At 39.0% G+C, this 21,475-nt stretch overlaps 1 protein-coding gene across 3 annotated transcripts in view; it reads right to left on the bottom strand.

The window, feature by feature from the left end:
- The window catches only part of LOC100344770 (steroid transmembrane transporter SLC22A24-like), a 61,839-nt gene extending 40,805 nt beyond the window's left edge, over positions 1 to 21,034 (bottom strand). Inside the window, exons 1-5 of one of the 3 annotated variants that reach the window (XM_008274346.4) lie at positions 19,914 to 21,033; positions 18,296 to 19,140; positions 15,714 to 15,817; positions 10,665 to 10,819; positions 10,401 to 10,569 (exon numbers count right to left, since the gene is read on the bottom strand). In XM_008274346.4, coding sequence (XP_008272568.2) covers positions 10,401 to 10,569; positions 10,665 to 10,819; positions 15,714 to 15,817; positions 18,296 to 18,697 — 830 coding nt within the window. In that variant the 5' untranslated portion in view covers positions 18,698 to 19,140; positions 19,914 to 21,033. Of the gene's footprint in view, positions 1 to 10,400; positions 10,570 to 10,664; positions 10,820 to 15,713; positions 15,818 to 18,295; positions 19,141 to 19,913 lie in introns of all 3 variants that reach the window. The other 2 variants (XM_002720989.5, XM_008274347.4) reach the window with 2 other exon arrangements.
- Positions 21,035 to 21,475: the final 441 nt, after the last annotated feature.

Below are 21,475 nucleotides of genomic sequence, written 5' to 3'. Positions count from 1 at the left end.
TCTAATAATTTGATTGTGTTGGGTCATAGATTTAAATCTTTAATCCATGTTGAGGGGATTTTTGTGTAAAATATAAGGTAGGAGTCTTACTTCATGATTCTGCATGTGGAAATCCAGTTTTCCCAGCACCATTTGTTTAATAGAATATCCTTGCTCCAGGAATTGGATTTAGCTCCTTGATAAAATATAAGTTGGTTGTACATTTTGGATTGATTTCTGCTGTTTCTATTCTATTCAAATGGCCTATCCATCTGTTTCTGTGCCAGTACCATGCTCTTTAGAATATAACTACCCTGTAGTATGTCTTGAATTCTGGTATTGTAATGCCTTCAGCCCTGTTTTTGTTGTACTAGATGGCTATAGCTATTCAAAATATCCTGTGACTTCATATGAATTCCAGCATCATTTTTTCCAGATCAGAGAAGAATGTCTTGGATATTTTGATTGGTATCGTATTGAATCTATAAATTGCTTTTGGGAGAATGGACATTTTGATGGTATTGATTCTTTCAATCCATGAACATGGAAGATTATTCCATTTTTTGTATATCCTCTTCTATTTTTTAAAAAAGTTGTGTAATTCTCATTGTAGAGTTCTTTGACATCCTTAGTTAAGTTTATTCCCAAGGTATTTGATTGTTTTTGTGGCTATTGTGAATGGGATTGATCTTAGAAGTTCTTTCTCAGCCATGGCATTGTCTGTGTATACAAAGGCTGTTGATTCATGTGCATTGATTTTATATCCTGCTGCTTTGCCAAACTCTTCTATGGGTTACAATAGTCTCTTAGTAGAGTTCTTTGGATCCCCTAAATAAAGAATCATTCCATCTTCAAAGAGGGATGGTTTGATTCGTTGCTTCCCAATTTGTATCCCTGTTGATTTTTGCGAAATGACTTTATATCCTGCTACTTTGAACAACTCTTCTGAGTCCCAATAGTCTCTTAGTGGAGTTGTTTGGATCCCCTAAATAAAGAATCAGATCATCTGCAAAGAGGGATGGTTTGACTTCTTCCTTCCCAATTTGTATCCCTTTCATTTCTTTTTCTTGCCTAAAACTTGGCTAAAACTTCCAGTTCTATATTGAATAGCAGTGGTGACAGTGGGCATCCCTGTCTGGTACCAGATCTCAGTGGAAATGCTTCCAACCTTTCCCCCATTCAGTAGGATGCTGGCCATCAGTTTTTCATAAATTGCCTTGATACTGTTGAGGAATGTTCCTTCTATACCAAATTTGCTTAGGGTTTTTATCACGAAAGGGTATTGTATCTTGTCAAATGCTTTCCCTGCGTCTATTGAGATAATCCTATGGTTTTTCTTCTGCAGTTTGCTAATGTGGTGCCTCACATTGATTAATTTGCAAATGTTGAACCATCCCTGCATAACTGAGATGAATCCCACTTGTCTAGGTGGATGATCTTTCTGATGTGTTGTTGAATTTTATTGGCCACAATTTTATTGAGGATTTTTGCATCTATGTTCATCAGAGAAATTGGTCTGTAGTTCTCTTTCTCTGGCCGCATCTTTTTTTTACATTTAGGAATTAAGGTGTTGCTGGCTTAGTAGAAAGAATTTGGAGGATTCCCTTTCTTCAATTGTATTTAATAACTTGAGAATAATTGGGGTTAGTTCTTCCTTCAATGTCTGGTAGAATTCAGCGTGAATCCATCTGGTCCTAGGTTTTTCTTTGTTGGGAGGGCTTTTACTACTGATTCAATTTCCATCTTGGTTATGGATCTGTTTAGTTTTTCTCTGTCTAAATGGTTCAATTTAGGTAGGTTGTATGTGTCCAGGAATCTATCCATTTCTGATAGATTTCCTAGTTTGTTGGCATACAACTCTTTGTAGTAAGTTCTGAAGACTCTTTAAGTCTATGGTTTCTGTCGTTACATTCCCTTTTTCATCTCTAATTTTATTGATTTAGGTCTTCTCTTTTTTTGTTAGTTGGTCCTATGGTGTGTCAATTTTGTTTATTTTTTCAAAAAACCAGCTCTTTGTTTTATTGATCTTTTATAATTTTTTGGATTCAATGTTGTTTATTTCTTCTCTAATTTTAATTATTTCTTTTCTCATTAGTTTTAGGTTTGGTTTGCTGCAGTTTTGCTAGATCCATGAGATGCATTGACAGCCTTTCCAATTTCTTGATGGAGACACCTCTTGCTACAAACTTTCCTCTTAACACTGCTTTTGCTGTATCCAGGAAGTTTTGATATGTTGTGTTGTTTTCTTCATTTACTTCCAGAAAGTTTTTGATTTCTCTTTTGATTTCTACTATGACCCACTGATCATCCTAGGCATGTTGTTTAGTCTCCATGTGTTTGCATAAGCTGTAGGGATTCCTGAGTTGCTAAATTCCAGCTTCATTCCATTGTGGTCTGATAAGATGAATGGTATGATTTCTAGTCTTTTGAATTTCCAGCTTTTTTCTGGTTTTGTTGGCATGAAATATCTTTTTCTAACCTTTCATTTTCAGTCTGCATGCACCTTTGTTGGAAAGATGTTTCATGTAAGCAGCAAACAAATGGGGTTTTGCCTTTTAATCCATTAAGCCAGTCTGTGTTTTTAACTGGAGAGTTGAGGCCATTTACATTCAATGTCACTATTGATAAGCAGTGACTTTGACCTGCCATTTCTCCAAAGATATTTCTAATAAACTTTGAACATGCTGTGAATTTTTACTGAGAGATTGTCTTCCTTTACCTTCTATTGTATTGATGACTGTGTTTCTGTGTTTCTCCTTGTAACACATCTTAAACATCTTTTAAGGGCTGGGCGAGTGGTGACAAATTCTTTCAATTTCTGTTTGCCATGAAAGGTCTTTATTTCACCTTCATTCACAAATGAGAGCCGTGCAGGATATAATATTCTGGGATGGCAATTTTTTTCCTCTTAGTACTTGGGCTATATCTCGCCATTCCTTCCTAGTCTGTAGGATTTCTGATGAGTCTAATTGGAGATCCTATGAGAGTAATCTTGCATTTCTCTCTTGCAAATTTTAGAATCTTCTCTTTATGTTTCACTGTGGTGAGTTTGATTGCAATGGGACATGGTGAGGATCTTTTCTGGTCATGTCTATTGGGAGTTCTGTGTCCTGCCTGTACTTGGACCTCTCTTTCGTTCTCCAAACCCAGGAAGTTTTCTGCTAGTATCTCACTTAAAAGGCCTTCTAATTCTTTATCTCTATCCATGCCTTCAGGAACTCCTAGAACCCAAATGTTGGGTTTTTTATTAGTATCCTGTAGATTCCCAACACTATTTTTTAGATTTCTTATTTCCTCTGCTTGTCTTTGGTTTGACTGTATATTTTCCTGTGCTCTGTCTTCTAAGTCTGATATATTCTCTTTTTTCTCTCTTGTGTCTCACTGATTCTGTTCTGTAGACTCTCAACTGCATATTCTATTAAATTCTTCATTTCATTTTGATTCCTCCTTAAGATTTTATTTTCATGAGAAAGATTTTCTTTCATGTCCTGCATAGATTTCAGTGGTTCATGAGCTTGCCTTTGATTATTTCTAAGTATTCTTATCATCCATTTTTAGTTCCCTTTCTTGCATTCATTCTGTCTCATCATCTTTATAATTTTATATTGAAGTGTCATGTTCTTATGGGAGCATCATTTTGTCATCCTTATTCTTGTTTCTTGGATTATTGCATTTCTTGTTCGGAATTTGTGGTGATACTCCTTGGTTGTTTCTTGTTGTTTTTTTTCCTGCTGTCATGGCTTTTAATGTTGTGCTATGACTCTGTAAATAAGTGGACTGTGTGCACTCAGTGACTTTCTAGAGGCTAGTGGTGGGTGTGGCCAGAGAGTTCTGCTCAGTTCTTTAGTGATAAGGGTGTTCCTAAGGTGACACACCCATTTTGGCATGGTAATTCTTCTCTTTTTTTATCAGAAGGGAAGTAATTCCACTCAGCTTAGTTCTTCTCCTCGATGGTGATAAGTGCCTGAGCACTAGCCCCAGTGATTATAATATTCATCTGCTCTGTCCCAAGGACCACACAAAGGATCTGTGCAGTCCTCAGTGTAAGTTCAGATTCTCCTGCAATGTTTCTCACCAGGAAGCCAGGGCTGCCCGAGCTTGTAGCGTCTCCCACCAAGACCACTCAAAGTCTGAGCCACAATGTAAGTTCTCTCACACACCCTCATTTTTTTCATTCTCAGTTCAGAAGCTCCACACATTCACTGGATCTTAGCCTCCTGTTATGACTCCCTGACAGAGTCAGGTATCTGCTCAGCTGATCGGGCACAGACGGGAACTTGCACAGCTATTATGTATGTCAAAAATGGCATCTGCTCTATGAGCTTGGATGTCTTTTTAAGGTGATTTGAGAGAAAGAATTGTGTCCTAACTGTGCCTTTTATTTTTTCCCTCCTCTAGTTAGACTGGTGTACTTTCCCCCTTGGGGCTTCAAGACTCGTTCCCACTAGAACACTTGATTCGTCTTTTGATTTCTTCTGTGACCCACTGCTCATTCTGGAGCATGTTGTTCAGTCTCCATGAGTTTGCATATGCTCTAGAGCTTCCTGAGTTGCTGATTTCCAGCTTTATTCCACTGTGTTCTGAGAAGATGCATGGTATGATTTCTATTCTTTTGAATTTTCTGAGACTGGCTTTATGGTCTAATATGTGGTCCTTCCTAGAGAAAGTTCCATGCACTGCAGAGAAGAATGTGTATTCTTCAAGTGTAGGATGAAAAATTCTGTCAATATCTGTAAGGTCCATTTTGTCTATAGTGTCGATTAAATTTGATGTTTCCTCGTTGACTTTCTATCTTGTTGATCTGTCCACTGATAAAAGTGGAGTACTGAAGTCCCCAATACTACTGTATTTGGGTCTAAGTTTCCTTAAATCCATTTAGATCCTGTTTAAATAGCCCGTGGCCCTGTTTGTAGGTGCATATACCTTTATAATACTTAAAACTTCCTGTTGAATTAATCCTTTTATCATTATATAGTTTCCTTCTTGTATCTTTTAACAGATTTTGTGTTAAAGTTTATTTTCTCTGCTATTAAGATGGCTACACCAGCTCTTTCCTTTTTGTTGACATGGAATATTTTTTTCGAATCTTTCACTTTTAGTCTGTGTGTGTTTTTGTTGGTTAGATGTGTTTCTTGTAGGCAGCAAATAGATTGGTTTTGTTTTTTAATCCCTTCAGCCAGTCTATGCCTTTTAAGTGGGGAGTTGAGGCCATTTACATTCAAGATGACTATTGATAAGTAATGACTTTGCCCTGCCATTTTTCCATAAACATTTCTATTTTTTTTACTTTCGATTTACTTTTACTGAGGGATTTACTTACTTCCTTTACCTTCTGCCATAATGAAGACCATGTTTCTGTGTTTCTGTGTGCAGCACATCCTTAAGCATTTTTTTTTTAGGGCCTGATGGGTGGTGACAAATTCTTTCAATTTCTGTTTGTCATGCAAGATCTTTATTTCACCTTCATTGTTAAATGAGAACTTTGCAGGGTACAGTATTCTGGATTGACAGTTCTTTTCTCTTAAGACTTAGAATATATCTCGCCATTCTCTCCTAGCCTGTAAGGTTTCTAATGATAAGTCTGTGGTGAGATTAATTAGGGATCCCCTGAAATTTATCTGGCATTTCTCTCATGCACATTTTAGAATCTTTTCTTTATTTTACTGTGCAGAGTTTCATTACAATGCATTATGGTGAAGTTCTTTCTGGTCATGTCCATTAGGAGTTCTATACACTTCCTGTATTTGAATGCCCTTTCTGTCTCCAAATTGGGGGAAAAAATTCTGTTATTATTTCACTAAAATGGCCTTCTAACCTTTTATCTCTTTCCATGCCTTCAAGAACCCATAGACTGCATATGTTGGGTTGTTTGATAATGTCCTTTAGATTACTAACAGTGTTTTTAGTTTCCTAATTTCTTCTTTTTGTGTTAGGTCTGACTTTATAAATTCCTTTGCCTCATCTTCTAAGTCAGATGTTCTTTTCTTAAAGCTTTCCACAGCATTTTTAATTTGTTCTCTTGAATTCTTTATTTCCTAGATTTCATTTTGATTTCTCTGTAAGATTTAAATTTTGTGGTAGAAGATTTCTTTCACGTCATGTATGGATTTCATTAGTTCATGCACTTGCTTTTGATAACTTCTAAGTTTTCCTATGATCAATTTTTTGAATTCCATCTGGCATTTCTTTAATCTCATCATATTTACAAGCTAGTACTGAAGTGTTATGTTCCTTTGGGGATATCATGTTTTCTTCCTTACTCTTGTTTCTTTAATTTGTGTGTTTCTTATTTGGCATTTAAGGAGATACTCATTTGTTTTTTTTTCACTGTGGCTGTTTTATTCTTTGGATTATGTCTGAGTGACTAGTAGAGTGTCTGCTTTCTGGAAATACCTAGAAGCATGTGGTGGGTGTGTCCAAGGTGCTGTGTTCAGTGTGCCAGCGTGAAGGTCGTGTCTGAGGTGACACACCCAGGTTTAGCAGGGTAAATCTCTTTTTTAATCATAGAAGGTGTATTCTTGTCTGTTTGTGTCGACTCACAGTTTTCATTGAGTGGGAATTTCACAGTCAACCACTGACTTTTACTTCAGGGTGGGGAGCTGACTGTGGTGTGAGCCACTGCCTGGCTTGGAGCAGGGAAGCTGCTTTGCTTTCCTTTCTGCCCCTCCCAAACCCACACTGAGTGTCATTTCAGCAGTGAAAAGCTATGCAGCACACATCTATTCTGCTCCTACCAGCATTGTGGTCAGAGTCAGTGCAATGTGTGGGGCTAAGGTCAGATCCCCTGCACCCTGGAACTGTGGGAGTTAGCCCCAGAGCTATGCTCATGCATTCTGTGAGACATGGCAGCTGGCCGGGGCATTAATGAGCCAAGGATGGAGAACTGGTGGTTTGACAGCTTCTTGGGTCTGAAAGAAGGTAGACAGGGCTGCCTGATGGCTCTGCAGGAGCTCAGTGGGCTTTGCCTTCAGGCAACCTGATTGGATACTGCTGAGCCTCTAGGAATGTAGGTGTGCTAACTCAGCTGGTTTGGGGACTTGGTGTGATGAACTTCTGGGGGCAGTTGTTGGCTGTTTTAAGGACCCTGAGTGGATAGGTACACAAGAAGGCACTGTGCATGAAAGGCCAGAGTGGAGGAAGGCATAACATGGGCTGGGCTATTTCTCTGGGGGAAATGTAACACAGAAGCTCCCCTAAAAGGCTCAGTTTGTGAGGACTGTAGATATCTCCAGCAGCACATGCTTCAGTTTTCTGTGGTGTGAGTAGGAGTCCTAATGATCATTTTCCTGTCAAACAGAGTCCCTTCCGCTTTAGAGTGAATCTTGATTGTGGGATTCTGAATTCTGTGTTCTTTGTTTCCCTTTTAGAAGGTCCCCGTGCATCTCCATGCTTACAACATCCCTTTAACTTCCGTCTCCCCTCCAGAACTCTGGCTCAGACACTCCAGTGAAACACCTGTTGTTTTTTTCTATCATGGGCAAGTCATAAGTCAAGTCAAATAGTCTTTGAAATGATTTTAGGCAAATCACCAAACAGATCAAATAATGACAACTTACTGTGAGTGAGGCTATGAAATAACTCAAACCCTGGGATACAGTATTACATTGTACATCAACAGTCAGGACAAGGGCTGATCAAGTCACTGTTTCTCATACTGTCCATTTCACTTCAACAGCTTTCCCCTTTGGTGCTCAGTTAGTTGTCACCGATCAGGGAGAACATTTGATATTTGCCCCTTTGGGACTGGCTTAATTCACTCAGCATAATGTTTTCCAGATTCCTCCATCTTATTGCAAATGATGGGGTTTGTTTGTTTTTGACTGCTGTATAGTATTCCATAGAGTACATGTCCCATAATTTCTTTATCCAGTCTACTTTGATGGGCATTTGGGTTGGTTACAGGTCTTAGTTATTGTGAATTGAGCTGCAATAAACATTAATGTGCAGACATATTTTTGATTGCCAATTTAATTTCTGTTGGGTAAATTCCAAGGAGTGGTATGGCTGAGTTGTATGGTAGGGTTATATGTTCTAGTACTATTGGTTGAACTATGTAATTAACACACAATTATTCTTGGGTGTTTAAATTTTAACTGAAAAGTGATCCCTGTTAAATATAAGAGTGGGAATAAGAGAGGGAGGAGATGTACAATTTGAGACATACTCCAAATGGTGGAGTTAGAAATGTGCCAGGGGATTCCAATACAATCCCATCAAGGTGGCATGTACCAATGCCATCTCACTAGTCCAAGTGATCAGTTTCAGTTCACAATTGATCACACTGATAGGTCTAAGAGTCAAAGGGATCACACAAACAAGATTAATGTCTGCTAATACTAACTAATAGAATAAAAAAGAGAGAGAACAATCCAACATGGGAAGTGGGATTCACAGCAGACTCATAGAATGGCAGATGTCCTAAATAGCACTCTGGCCTCAGAATCAGCCCTTAAGGCATTTGGATATGAATGAAGAGCCCAGGAGAGTATTTTAGGCATGGAAAGCCAAGTCATTCTGGGAAAAAAAAAGAAGACCTAAATGAAAGATCTCTGTGAGTGAGATCCCAGTGGAAAGAATGGGGCCATCAAAGAAGGAGGTACCTTTCTCTGAAGGGAGGAGAGAACTTCCACTTTGACTATGACCATGTCGGAATAAGATGAAAGTCGGAGAAACCAAAAGGCTTCCATAGCCTTGGCAACTCATGACTAGAGCCTAGGGAGATTACTGACGCCATAAACAAGGGTGTCAAATTGTTAAGTCAACAACAGGAGTCACTGTGTACTTCCTTCCTTCTCATATGGGATCTGTCCTTAATGTGTTGTCCACTGTGAAGTAATGCTATAACTAGTACTGAAACAGTATTTTACATTTTGTGTTTCTATGGGGGTGCAAACTGATGAAATCTTTACTTAATATATACTAAATCGATCTTCTGTATATAAAGATAATTGATAATGAATCTTGATGTGAATGGAATGGGAGAGGGAATGGGAGATGGGAGGGGTGTGAGTGGGAGGGAAATTATAGGGGGGGGGAAGCCATTGTAATCCATAAACTGTACTTTGGAAATTTATATTTACTAAATAAAAAAAGAAATAAATCAAACCCTGCTCTGCTAATACCAAGAATAAACACCATTATATTTTTTGTTCAAGGCTATACCATATATGGAGAGTAGGAATAAAATTAGTATATATTTGAAATACCGCAAAATTCATTATTCATACTGAAATCAGCTATTTTTCTTGAATTAAAGATTCAATGAATCACTGCAGGCATCAGTTTAGATTTCTGAAAAAGGTAATTCTGATTTTTTTCCCAGTTTTTGTTGCCTTTATTGAGGACCCAATGTTTGGATGCTTTATTCTTCAATTGTCCTTGATTTCTCCATGCCAATTCTTTTTTTTTCTTTTTATTTAGGAACTATAAATTTCGAAAGTACAGTTTATGGATTACATTGGCTTTCCCCCCCCAGAATTTCCCTCCCACTTGCACCCCTCCCATCTCCCGTTCCCTCTCCCATTCCATTCACATCAAGATTCATTTTCAATTATCTTTATATACAGAAGATCGATTCAGTATATATTAAGTAAAGATTTCATCAGTTTGCACCCATACAGAAACACAAAGTGTAAAAATACTGTTTCAGTACTAGTTATAGCATTACTTCACAGTGGACAACACATTAAGGACAGATCCCACATGAGAAGTAAGTACACAGTGACTCCTGTTGTTGACTTAACAATTTGACACCCTTGTTTATGGCGTCAGTAATCTCCCTAGGCTCTAGTCATGAGTTGCCAAGGCTATGGAAGCCTTTTGGGTTCGCTGACTTCAATCTTATTCTGACAGGGTCATAGTCAAAGTGGAAGTTCTCTCCTCCCTTCAGAGAAAGGTACCTCCTTCTTTGATGGCCCTGTTCTTTCCACTGGGATCTCACTCGCAGAGATCTTCATTTAGGTCTTCTTTTTTTTCCCAGAATGACTTGGCTTTCCATGCCTAAAATACTTGCCAATTTTTAATGCTGGAGAAGGCATACTCTTCTTATGTCAAATACTTGTGGAGATAAGCTCATTGTCTTTGATGCAATATCACTTAGAAGGACAAGAGCCACCAAAGAATTTCCATCACTTTTTGACTTCCAAAGCTAAATAAATAGTATCTTTGCTTCATTACTAAGTGTATACTGTTTTTTATTAATAATGTTTTAACAAATAATTCTTTCTTTACTGTACTACAATGATGACTGTAAAGTCTTAGCATCTGTGGTCATGTATCATTTTTTTCCCCTTCTTTGCATTCCAAGTAGTTCAATGGATTTCAGTAGGGAACATGGCTCAGTGTCAGACCAGTACCAAACATGTTAAATGTCAACATTTTCCTGTATATTCCCACAGTGCCTCCCCTGTGGTTGTACATACCTGGAAATCAGGAAGAAGACAAAGAAGGGTATAGACATAATCAGATGCAGTGTTTGCCAGTCTCGAATGGCAAAAGCTAATCCTCCTAAGAGTATCTGCCCAACACTGTAGGAACATAACATCAGTGTTGCTCCTATATGTTGTGACTTGGACACTGACCACTCTGTTACTGAAAAAATATATACACAATTATTTCAGACAAAGGGCAATTTCAAGATCAATTCAAGGCAGTGGTACAATAAAAGTTTTAAATTGTTAACTTACCAAGAAGGAAAGCGTTTGCTACAACAGTTATAGCAGAAAATCCAGCCAAGAAGCGTAGAATGCAGAAGATGAGGAAGGTGGGAGCAAAGGTTGCACAGGTGTCCACGATAGCCGTCAGCAGGAGACACCATGTGTAAAACCCCTTCCGACCATATCTAAGAAATAAGGTTATTTAGGGAGAAACATAATGTGTAGGAAACCTAACAGAAGATGGCACATTTAGAAGTCAGGATAAATGTTTCTCATTTGTAGCACTGCATTGGAGGCTAATGGAATAATTATATTTGTCAACAATAGAAATCACAGATGTAATCCTCCTAGTACATACAAGACCATTATCAACTCTCTGTTAGTCAACAATCACCAGGAAGTCTCTTTTCATATGAAGTCATATAGAAGAAAATGAAATATAAAAATTTACCCCAAAAAAAAAAGTTTGCTATACAAATGTATGCATTGAATATAGTGAGTTTGTGCCTTGTCTTTAGAGCAGTTAGGAGTGAAATCAATCTATACTTTGCCTCTGAACTATCAATAAGCTTTTCATAAAACAAGGTACTCAGAGCCAGCACTGTGGCATAGCAGGTAAAGCCACCATCTGCAGTGCCGGCATCCCATATGGTCACAGGTTTGAGTCCTGGCTGCTCCACTTCTGATCCAGCTCTCTTCCATGGTCTGTGAAAGCAGTTTAAGTTGGCTCAAGTCCTTGGGCCCCTGCATCCACGTAGTTGACTCAGAAGCTCCTGGCTTCTGGCTTCAGATCAGAGTAGCTTCAGCCATTAAAGCCAACTGGGGAGTGAAACAGTGGATGGAAGACTTTCTCTCTCTCTCTCTCTCTCTCTCTCTCCCTGCCTCTCTCTGCCTCTCTGTAACTCTGACTTTCAAATAAATAAGTAAATCTTAAAAAAATGAAACAGAAAAAAATCAAGGTACTCTACCAGACCCTGATGAAATGCATCATTGTTCTTACACAAGAATCCCCAATTGTGCATTCTTTTAGCTCCTACTTCCACAAAGGTATATAATTTCACAAGTTAAAATACAATGCATTAATTTGGCTTGTATTTTAAAATTAATTTTTGTTTCTTTTTTAAAAAATTGGAATCATATCATTTGATTGTGTGTTATATAATGTTTCTTCTGCACTGATGCATGTGATGATAGCATTTTTTTATTGTTGAATACAAATTTACATGAGGAGTAGGCATTATGATGTAGTGGTGCTGCTTTGGATGCCTGCATTCCAAGCGGGAGTGGCAGTTTCAGTCCCAGCCATTCTGCCCCTGATGCAGCTTTTTCCTAATGCATCTTGGGAGGCATTCAATTGAATGCCCCTCATATGGGAGACCCAGACAATGTTCTAGGCTCCTGACTGCAGCCTGGTGCATCCCTAGCTATGTTAGGGTACTTAGGGTATGAAGCAGCAATGGAAGATCTCTCACTGCATCACGCAGCTTTTTTAGTAGATGAAAAGGAGTAGTAATAAAGACCCTACCAACAAAGGGAAGTCCATGACTGGATGGCTTCACTGCTGAATCCTACCAAATTTTTAAAGAAAAACTAATCCGATTTTTCTTAAACCATTCAAAACAATTGAAAGGAGTGAATCCTCCCAAACTCCTTCTATGAGGTCAGCATTACCTTAATTCCAAAAACAGAAAAAGATACAACAAAGAAAAATTAGACACCAATATCCCTCGTGAACATAGATGCAAAAATCTTCAACAAAACACTAGCTATCTGAATCCAAGCACACATCAAAAAGATCATCCATGTGGACCAAGTGGGATTTACGCCTGGATGCAGGCATGGTTCAACATATGCAAATCAATAAACACGATACCTCACATTAACAAACTGAAGAATAAACCATATGATTATCTCAATATATGCAGAAAAATCATTTCATAAAATACAATGTCTTCATAATTTAGAAAATCTTAAGAAATTGGGTATAGAAGGGATGAACCTCAACACAATCAAGACAATCTATGACAAACCACAGCCAGAATGTTGAATGAGGAAAAGCTGGAAGCATTTTCACTGGATGTGGAACCAGACAAGAATGTCCACTCCCTCCATTACTATTTCATACAGTTCTGGAATTTAAAGCCACAGTAATTAGGGAAAAAAAAAGAAATCAAAGGGATATATAGGGGAAAGGAGGAACAAATTACCCCTGCTTCCTGATGACAGGATTCTATACTTAGGGGAATCAAAAGCTCCACCAACAGATTACTGGAACTTGTTAGAGTTTGGAAAAGCTTCAGCGTAAATAAAAACACACAACAGTCAACAGCATTTGTATCACAAAAATGCCATGGCTGAGAAGAAACTTGTAAGATTAGTCGCATTTATCATTTCTACAAAAATGTAAAGACCTTGTGATAAATTTAGCCAAGGATATGAAAGAGTTCTACAAAGAAAATTTAAAAACATTAAGGAAAGGAATATAAACACACACACACAAAATGAAAAACCTTCCATGTTCATGGATTGGAAGAATTAATATTGTTAAAATGTCCTCACTGCCCAAAGCAATTTTACAGATTCAAAGTGATCCCAATAAAAATACCAGGGATTTTCTTCTCAGATCTAGGGAAATAGGCCCTAAAATTCACATAGAAACACATGAGATCCTGAATACCTAAGCAATCTTAAACAGCAAACAAAGCCAGAGGCATTACGGTACCATATTTCAAGACATATTACATGACAGTTACAATCAAAAAAGCTGGGTGCTTGTGCAAAAATAGATATGTGGAACAATGGAATATAACAGAGACACCAGAAATTAATCCATGCATATACAATCAACTAATCTTTGACAAACTAAAATTCAATTCCTGCAGAAAAGTCAGTCTCATCAACAAATGGTGTTGGGAGAATTGGTCCACCTTATGCAGAAATATGAAACACCTCTACCTTACACCGTATAAAAAAACACATTGGATCAAGGATCTAGATCTAAGATATGAAACAGTCAAATTAATAGAAGAAAACATTGGAAACACTGCAAGATTTTGGCATAGACAAGGGCTTTTTGGATAAAATCCCAGAAGCACAGGCAATAAAAGCAAAAATAGACAGATGGGATTACATCAAGCTAAGAAGCTTCTCTGTAGAAAAAAATCAACAAAGAAACACCCAACAAAGGAAATACTCAAATGACAGTATGGGAGAAAACATTGGAAAACTATACATCTGATAAGTGATTAATATCTTGAATATATAAGGGGCTCAAGAAACTCAGCAACAAAACAAATATTCCATTGAAGAAATGGTCTAATGTATTACCAGGTATATGATAAAGGATAAAATACAAATGGCCAACAGACACATGAAAAGTTGCTCAACATCATGAGCCATTAGAGAAAGGCAAATAAAAACTATAATGAGGTTCCCCTCACCCCAGTTTGAATATCTATCATCCAAAAATTAAAAAGTCACATGTGCTGGTGAGGATGTGGGGGAAAATGTACCCTAATACACTGTTGCTGGCAATGTAAACTTATGCAACCATTATGGAAGACAGTAGGAGATTCTTCAGAAATCTGAAAATAGATCTACCATATGACCCAGCCACCCCACTCCTTGGAATTTACCCAAAGGAAATGAAATCTGCATGTTCCACATTTATAACAGCACAATTTATGTAGCTAAGATATGGAATCAATTCAAATGTACATCAATTGATTACTGGATAAAGAAATTGTGATAAATGTACACCATGGAATACTACCCAGCCATAAAATAGAATGAAATCCTGTCTTTCACAACAAAATCGATGCAATTGGAGACCATTATGCTTAGTGAAATAAGCCAGTCTTAAAAAGACATGTGTCATGTTTTCTCTGATTTGTGGTAACTATTATATAGAGTACAGAAATACAATGTATGTGAGCAAAATTGACCTTTTTTAAAAAGATTTATTTATGTATTTGAGAATCAGTGGTTTTTCTACTTACTACTTATTGAGTTTTTTTAATGTAGTGGAGAATTAATCCTATAATTATCATGGAAATTGAAATATATCATTGAAAATTTTCAAAGAAAAATAAGAAACTAAGGAGGATGAAGGGTGGGCATGAGGGAGAGAAAGATGTGGAAGGTGTCATTATGTTTTTAAAACTGTGTATATAAAATATATGAACATTTTCCCTTTATATATATATATATATATATATATATATATATATAAAAGAAAGCTAGGACAAGTTAGTTCTATGTATGTAATATGTAACTGTGTAAACTCAAAGGGCATAGCTTTTAACTTTGACAACTGGATGGCAATGAGCGTCTGTAGTTCTCTGAATGTTCTAGTAAGAGGCATCCTGAGTGACAGGCATGGTTGCCTCCTTCAGAAGCTGATCCGAGACACCAGAAATCTCCAATTTTTATACTAAAACCATCATAATTTCTTAAGATGATTTACATTTTATGGTGGCAAATATTACCTATTGTACCTATTTCACAAGGTTCAGCTCTCAGGTTATTGCTGTAAGGTTTACCACCATATCTACCCGATGTTATTTCACAACAAGAGATTTTACAACAATGACGACCCACTGTACCTGTGCATCTATGCTGCAGACACAAAATGATGCCAGTCTACAAGTGTCCACCACCAGTGACCTCGCAGGTTCCAGGTGTTTCATATCATCGCCAAGGCCAACAACATTATTTCACAATTTTGTGGTTTTGAACATGCCTCAAATTCTCTATCTCTCCTTTTATTGAATTAACTCCAACCCATAATTCTCACACCCTTCAATATGCTCTGAGATTCACTCATAAAACTTGCTTGAATTTTATTTAAATGCCTTTTTATGTCCTCTATTATGCACACAATGAAAAGATTCGTCATAACAATTATAATATTCAGGTCAGGTAGCAAATATGCTTATTGTAGCTCCCTGAAATCAGACAATTAGGTGAGTATGTAACCCAGCATAAAGGGCACAGTGTGAGCTTATCAAAGTCTTCTAAAATAAATGAATGTGTGGATCATGTGGTCAACAACCCCAAATAAAGTGAGGTGACACTTACCTGTCTGAGAGATAGCCAAATATCAGACTTCCCAGCAGCGACCCACTCAGGAACACGGTTTGAACCACTGATTTTTGTGACTGAGATTCACAGACGAGGTCCCACTGGAAGAGGAAGCAGCACAGCAGAGTGTTAGGAGAGCTTCAGCCCTTTGGTGGAGCCTGACCACAAACTCCTCCATGTGATACACACGGGCTCCTGCTATGGGGTTCTGCCTTCTTCTCCAATTTAATCTACAGTCACTTCCCTCTGGTTGCCCACACTCTAGAAATACTGAAACTCATAGCAACCTTTCAAATGCCACTGCCTCTTTTTCCTCATACTCTTCTGATAATCTGTTACCATGTGTGTACACGACTTCAGTCATTTTTCCCCTAGAGCACCAAATCCCTTTACTGTATCACTGTCAACACATTTGTGAGGTACCAAAATTAAATTCACATAAAATGTTATTTTAAGTAACTTAAGTTACCAAAATTTAAATACTTAGGCAAATACAAGGTTTTTTTCCTTCATCATATCATTAGCATGTCACTCAAGTGTTTATACTAATTATTACAAAATGGTTTAGTTTTTTCTTTTAAAACTTTTCATTTTAGAAGTTTTAAAATTAAAAAACTAAAATTTTAGAGCTATGTGAGTTTCTATGTAGCACTCTCCCAGCTTCCAATATTTTTAACATCATACATATTTGCCACTCTCCATTAGCCACTCTTTATTTTCCTCTGTGTGGGGAGCAACTGAGACTAGACTAAGTTACTGGAATTAAGACTTATTCTATGCATCTGCTCTCCCACAATATGGCGCTGAGAGAGACCAAACAACTTCTACACAGCTGCCTCCAGTTTGACCAATAACCTGCAGGAGCTGATCCTGCTCCTGATTGGAGGAGAGCAGCGTACTAGGCGTGTGGGTAGCAGAGTTGGGATTGGTGGAAGAGGACTATAAAGGAGGAGAGAGACAACATGCACCAGGAACATCTGAGGGAACACCTGAGGAACATCTGAGCAGCCCCCGAGAGAGCCGGCCGGCAGTGTGCCGCTTCTCCGCGGAAGCGGGGAAAGTGGCAGGGGGTACCGCCCCTCCACGGAGGTGGAGGGGTTGGCAGCCAACCCGGGAAGGACCAGCAGCAAACCCAGGAAGGGCTGATCAGACAAAAGAACAGCGCAGGGTCCTGTGTCGTTCCTCCGCAAATGGGGGAGCGACACTGTGTTTTAAAATCCAAAGTCCAATCTGTCCCTCACATTCCTCTCAGCTTCTAGTGATCAACATTCTATGTTCATATTGAGGCTTATTTTAACTCCCACATATGTGAAAGAACATGTAATATTTGTCTCCCTGTGACTGACTTATTTCATTTAATATATGTCTTTAAGTTCCATCCAGTTTGATGCCAATAACAAGATTTCATTCTTTTTAAATAACTGAATGGGATTCCATTGTGAATATATATTTCATTTGAAAAAAATTAATTACACACTTGAAAATCAGAGTTACAGAGATTTGGGGAGGGACACACACGGAGAAAGATCTTTCATCTACTGGTTCACTCCACACATGGATATAATACTCAAGGACAGGACAGGTCAAAGCCAGGATCTGGAACCCCATCAGAGGCTCCCACATGAGTGGCAGGGGCCAAAGCCCTTGGGACATCTTCTGCTGCTTTCCCAGTGGCATTAGCAGAGAAATGGAGCAGATGGGAGTGAAATCAGTGCTTACATGGGATGCCAGCATTGCAGGTAGCATCTTAACCCACTCTACCACAATGTGGTCTCCCATATATTCTTTATTAATTCATGTGATGATGGAAACCTGGTCAATTCCAAATCCAGGCTACAGTGAAGAGCAATAACCGTGGTGGAACAAATAATGATTTCATGTTTTTTGAATATATACCCAGTGGTGAGTTTGCTAGGTCATATGGCAGTTCTCTTTCTAGTTTTTCAAGAAGTCTTATACTGTTCTCCATAATGGCTGTACTAATTTACATTTCCATCAGCAGTGTATAAGAGTTCCCCGCCCTCCACATACAGGCCAGCATGAGTTATTTTTTGTCTTTTTGATGATAGCCATTCTAACCGGGGTAGATGATTTCTCCCTGTGGTTTTGATTTTCATTTTTATTTTTGTGCTAACTAGTACTATTGACCGTTTGTCTCCATGTATCTGTTTTTGTGTTGGCCACTCATCAAATCAGCTAGAGAGCTTCAACAGGACTGATGCCTGGATCCTATGTATACAGGTTCTACTTTACTTGCTTTGTGCATCAGTTTTGCAGTAAGTACTGAGTAGCACTGACTTTGCATATCATAAGCCTAGTAGCACTTCAATTGATTATCATCTCCAGATAAAATGATATAGTAGTAGGTTGAGGTATAGTTTGTTCAATTCATTAACCTCCATACTAGCACCCTTGATATTGTGGTACAGATAAGCAATTGCTAATTGCTGAAGGAATGAAGACTTTCTTCATTTGATAAAATAAGTTGGTAGAGAATTCTCAGTCCATTCTTTGTGTTAACTCCAAACACCTTCAGTTCACATCACTTCTCTATAAAGAGGTTTAATGAGGACTCTTACCTTAGTCACAATGGTGGAGGAGAAGGAGCTCTGGTCGTACACCCAGCCATCCACACAGGGCTCTGTGTCTGACTCACTTACATTGGGGAAGGTCCTGTTCAGATGAAGGAGCTGCCACTGGGGATGGGTGAAGCGACGGCACTTCTCTGGCCTCAGGTTTGCATCCAGCGGGATGGAGACTCTCAGGAGGGCGTCTTGGCTGAGGATGTCAGAGTCATTGCCAGAGGTGGTGTGGTTGTCCAGGAGGGGGACCCAGCAGCGATGCCCAGGGATGGCTGCAGTGAAGTTCTCCAACAGAGCTTGAGGGTATGTTATCATACTGGTGACAAATAAGAAGGCAATCTGAAGGATCTGAAATCTCCCCAGACTTCCAGCTTGATCCAGGAGCACATCGAAGCCCATTGAGGCTGAGCAGGTTGTCTCCAAGGTGAAGCACAGTGACTATGGAGATAGGTTCAGAGGAAGAGAATTCTTCCTTTCACCACGTCCTCTAATGCTGTGTTGTCTTGGTCCCACTTTCTCAATAGGCCCAGTCTCAGCACTGCAGAGGAGCAGAGACAGGAGTTTCCACAAATTCTTTGATGTTGGCAGCCAACAGGTTAAAAAATGTCACAGATGCAATTATTTGGCAATACGACTTTCTGCACAAGACACTTCTCTGCATGACGCTGACCCCTGAGCTTCAGGAGAGTTGGGTGGGCTTCACAGGGATGTAATCTCCATATGACCTAAAATAATCACGCTCAGTGGTTTGTCTTTGTTTTCAGAAAGGGGAGTTGGAGACCCACAAGGGGGTGCCTGATGATGTTCCTCTGCCAAGAACAGACCAGGGATTTTTCTAGGAACTGAAGTTCAAATAAAAGTTAATGAAAGGATCCTTAGTTAAAATAAAGCAAAGTGGAATGTTCACTGGTAAGCCTAACCTTTGGTAGGCAAACTCCTGCTTGAGTTAAATGATACCAGTGACACTGATTTTAAGAATTTTGCAATGCTGAAATAAGGACATGGGGCAAGGAAGTTGGAAATTGTACTTTTATGCCATTTATTTTAACAGATTTACTGAGTGATACTAATAGCACTTATACTAACTTTCTGCTATTATTGCTATAGAGTTATTTTGCTAATATATACTTACATATATGTATAAATTTATAAATAAATTATGAATTATAAACCTGTTACAAGGTCTCATCTTTCAATTCATAAGAGATAGATACATAAATAATTTCATTGCAAGGTGATAAGAGAACCACAAGGAAGTTAGACAATCTCCTCTGAAAGAAATAAATAGAAACCATTTAATGATTCCCAGGTAGATGCCACAGAGCTGGGGAGTTATCCCTATTTAAATGAACTTGTACTGACAATGGAAGAGATATTAATGAGACAATGAAGTAGTAGGTGACAGAATGGAAAAAAGCCTGTTTACAGATGAAAATAACAAGTACATAATTAAGGTAACAGGGCAGAAAATAACTGCTCACCTACAAGATATTCCAAAGCCAGAGCTAAGAAACATGCAGGGCATAATAAAATAGGCTGATTATAAAAACCAAACCAAGCAAACCAACAAAGCCTCTAGAACTGACTCTGCAGGCTGGTGGCTCTTGTCCTCTACCTTTTAATTCATTATCCTTGGAGCAGTTTAAAACGCAGACTCCTGTCCACCTCGACTTTGATGGAGCAACTCCAAAGCTGAAAACCTCAGAAATCACTGGGAAGTGTTACAAAATGCTAGAAAGCAGATTTGTTTGCCAGGATTGCAATCACAAAATAGCACACTCTGTGATGGCTGAAATGTATTTCCTCACAGTTCTGCAGGTTCGAAGTCCAAGATCAGGGTGTCAACACGGTAGGTTACTTTTGAGGTCTCTCTCCTTGGCTTATAGATAGCTGGCTCCTGCTGTGTTCTCATCGGGTCTTTCTTATTTTGCAGGCACATTCCTGATGGCTCTTCCTTTTCTTACAAGGACACCATTGGATCAGGATGCCTTCCTATCCACCTCATCTTCACTTTTCTCCAAATACAGGTATATCTTGAGTTGCTGGAGGTTGTGATTTCAACATGTGAATTTTGGGGTGACACAATTCAGCTGCTAATGGGGTTATTCAAATGGAACATTTTACTAAAGTCACTGTCGCTCCCCGTCTTCGTGGAGGAATGACACAGGACCCTGCGCTGTTCTTCTGTCTGCTCGGCCCTTCCCGGGTTTGCTGCTGGTTCTTCCCGGGTTGGCTGCCGTCCCTTCCACCTCCGTGGAAGGGCGGTTCCCCCTGGCCACTTTCCCCACTTCCGCAGGGGAGCAGCACACCGCCGGCCGGCTCTCTCGGGGGCTGCTCAGATGTTCCTCTTGGATGTTCCCCTTAGATGTTCCTGGTGCATGTTGTCTCTCTCCTCCTTTATAGTCCTCTTCCACCAATCCCAACTCTGCTACCCACACGCCGAGTACGCTGCTCTCCTCCAATCAGGAGTAGGTCCTACAGTTTATTGGTTGAACTGGAGGCAGCTGTGTAGAGGCTGTTTCTCCCTTCTCAGCGCCATATTGTGGGAGAGCAGATGCATAGAATAAGTCTTAATTCCAGTAGCTTAGTCTAGTCCGAGTTGCTCCCCACAGTCACTAATAGTATGTAAAAATAGTGAGATGTGAATCAAACAAGGCAAATCATTTACAACTCTGTGAATAAACTGATATAAATCATGACAATTAAAGTTGACAATTCACTGAATATTCACATGCGTCAGTTTTGTTATAAGCACTTTAATGTTTTCTTCCTTTCTTTTTTTAAATTTTATTTTAAAATAAAATTTTTATTTTATTTATTTGAGAAGTAGTTACAAACAGTGAGAGGGAGAGACAGAGAGAAATGTCTCCAATCCTCTGGTTTACTTCTCAAATGGCTGCAACAGCCTGAGCTGAGCCAATCCAAAGCCAGGAGCCAGAGGCTTCCTCCCAGTCTCCCACCCAGCTGCAGGGTCCCAAGTACTTGGGCCATTTTTGATTGCTTTGCCAGGCCATAGCAAAGAGCTGGATCAGAAGAGGAGCAGCTGGGACAGGAACCAGCGCCCATATGGGGTTCTGGTGTCATAGGCGGAAGCTTAGCCTACTAGGCCAAGGCGCTGCCCCTGTTTTCTTTCCTTTAGTTCTTACCCTTATCTACTCCACTTTATCACCAAGTAGG

This window comes from Oryctolagus cuniculus, chromosome 1 (genome assembly GCF_964237555.1).
Source record: "Oryctolagus cuniculus chromosome 1, mOryCun1.1, whole genome shotgun sequence".
In the NCBI taxonomy this organism is placed as follows: Eukaryota; Metazoa; Chordata; class Mammalia; order Lagomorpha; family Leporidae; genus Oryctolagus; species Oryctolagus cuniculus.
This window is presented reverse-complemented; position numbering and strand designations above follow the sequence as displayed.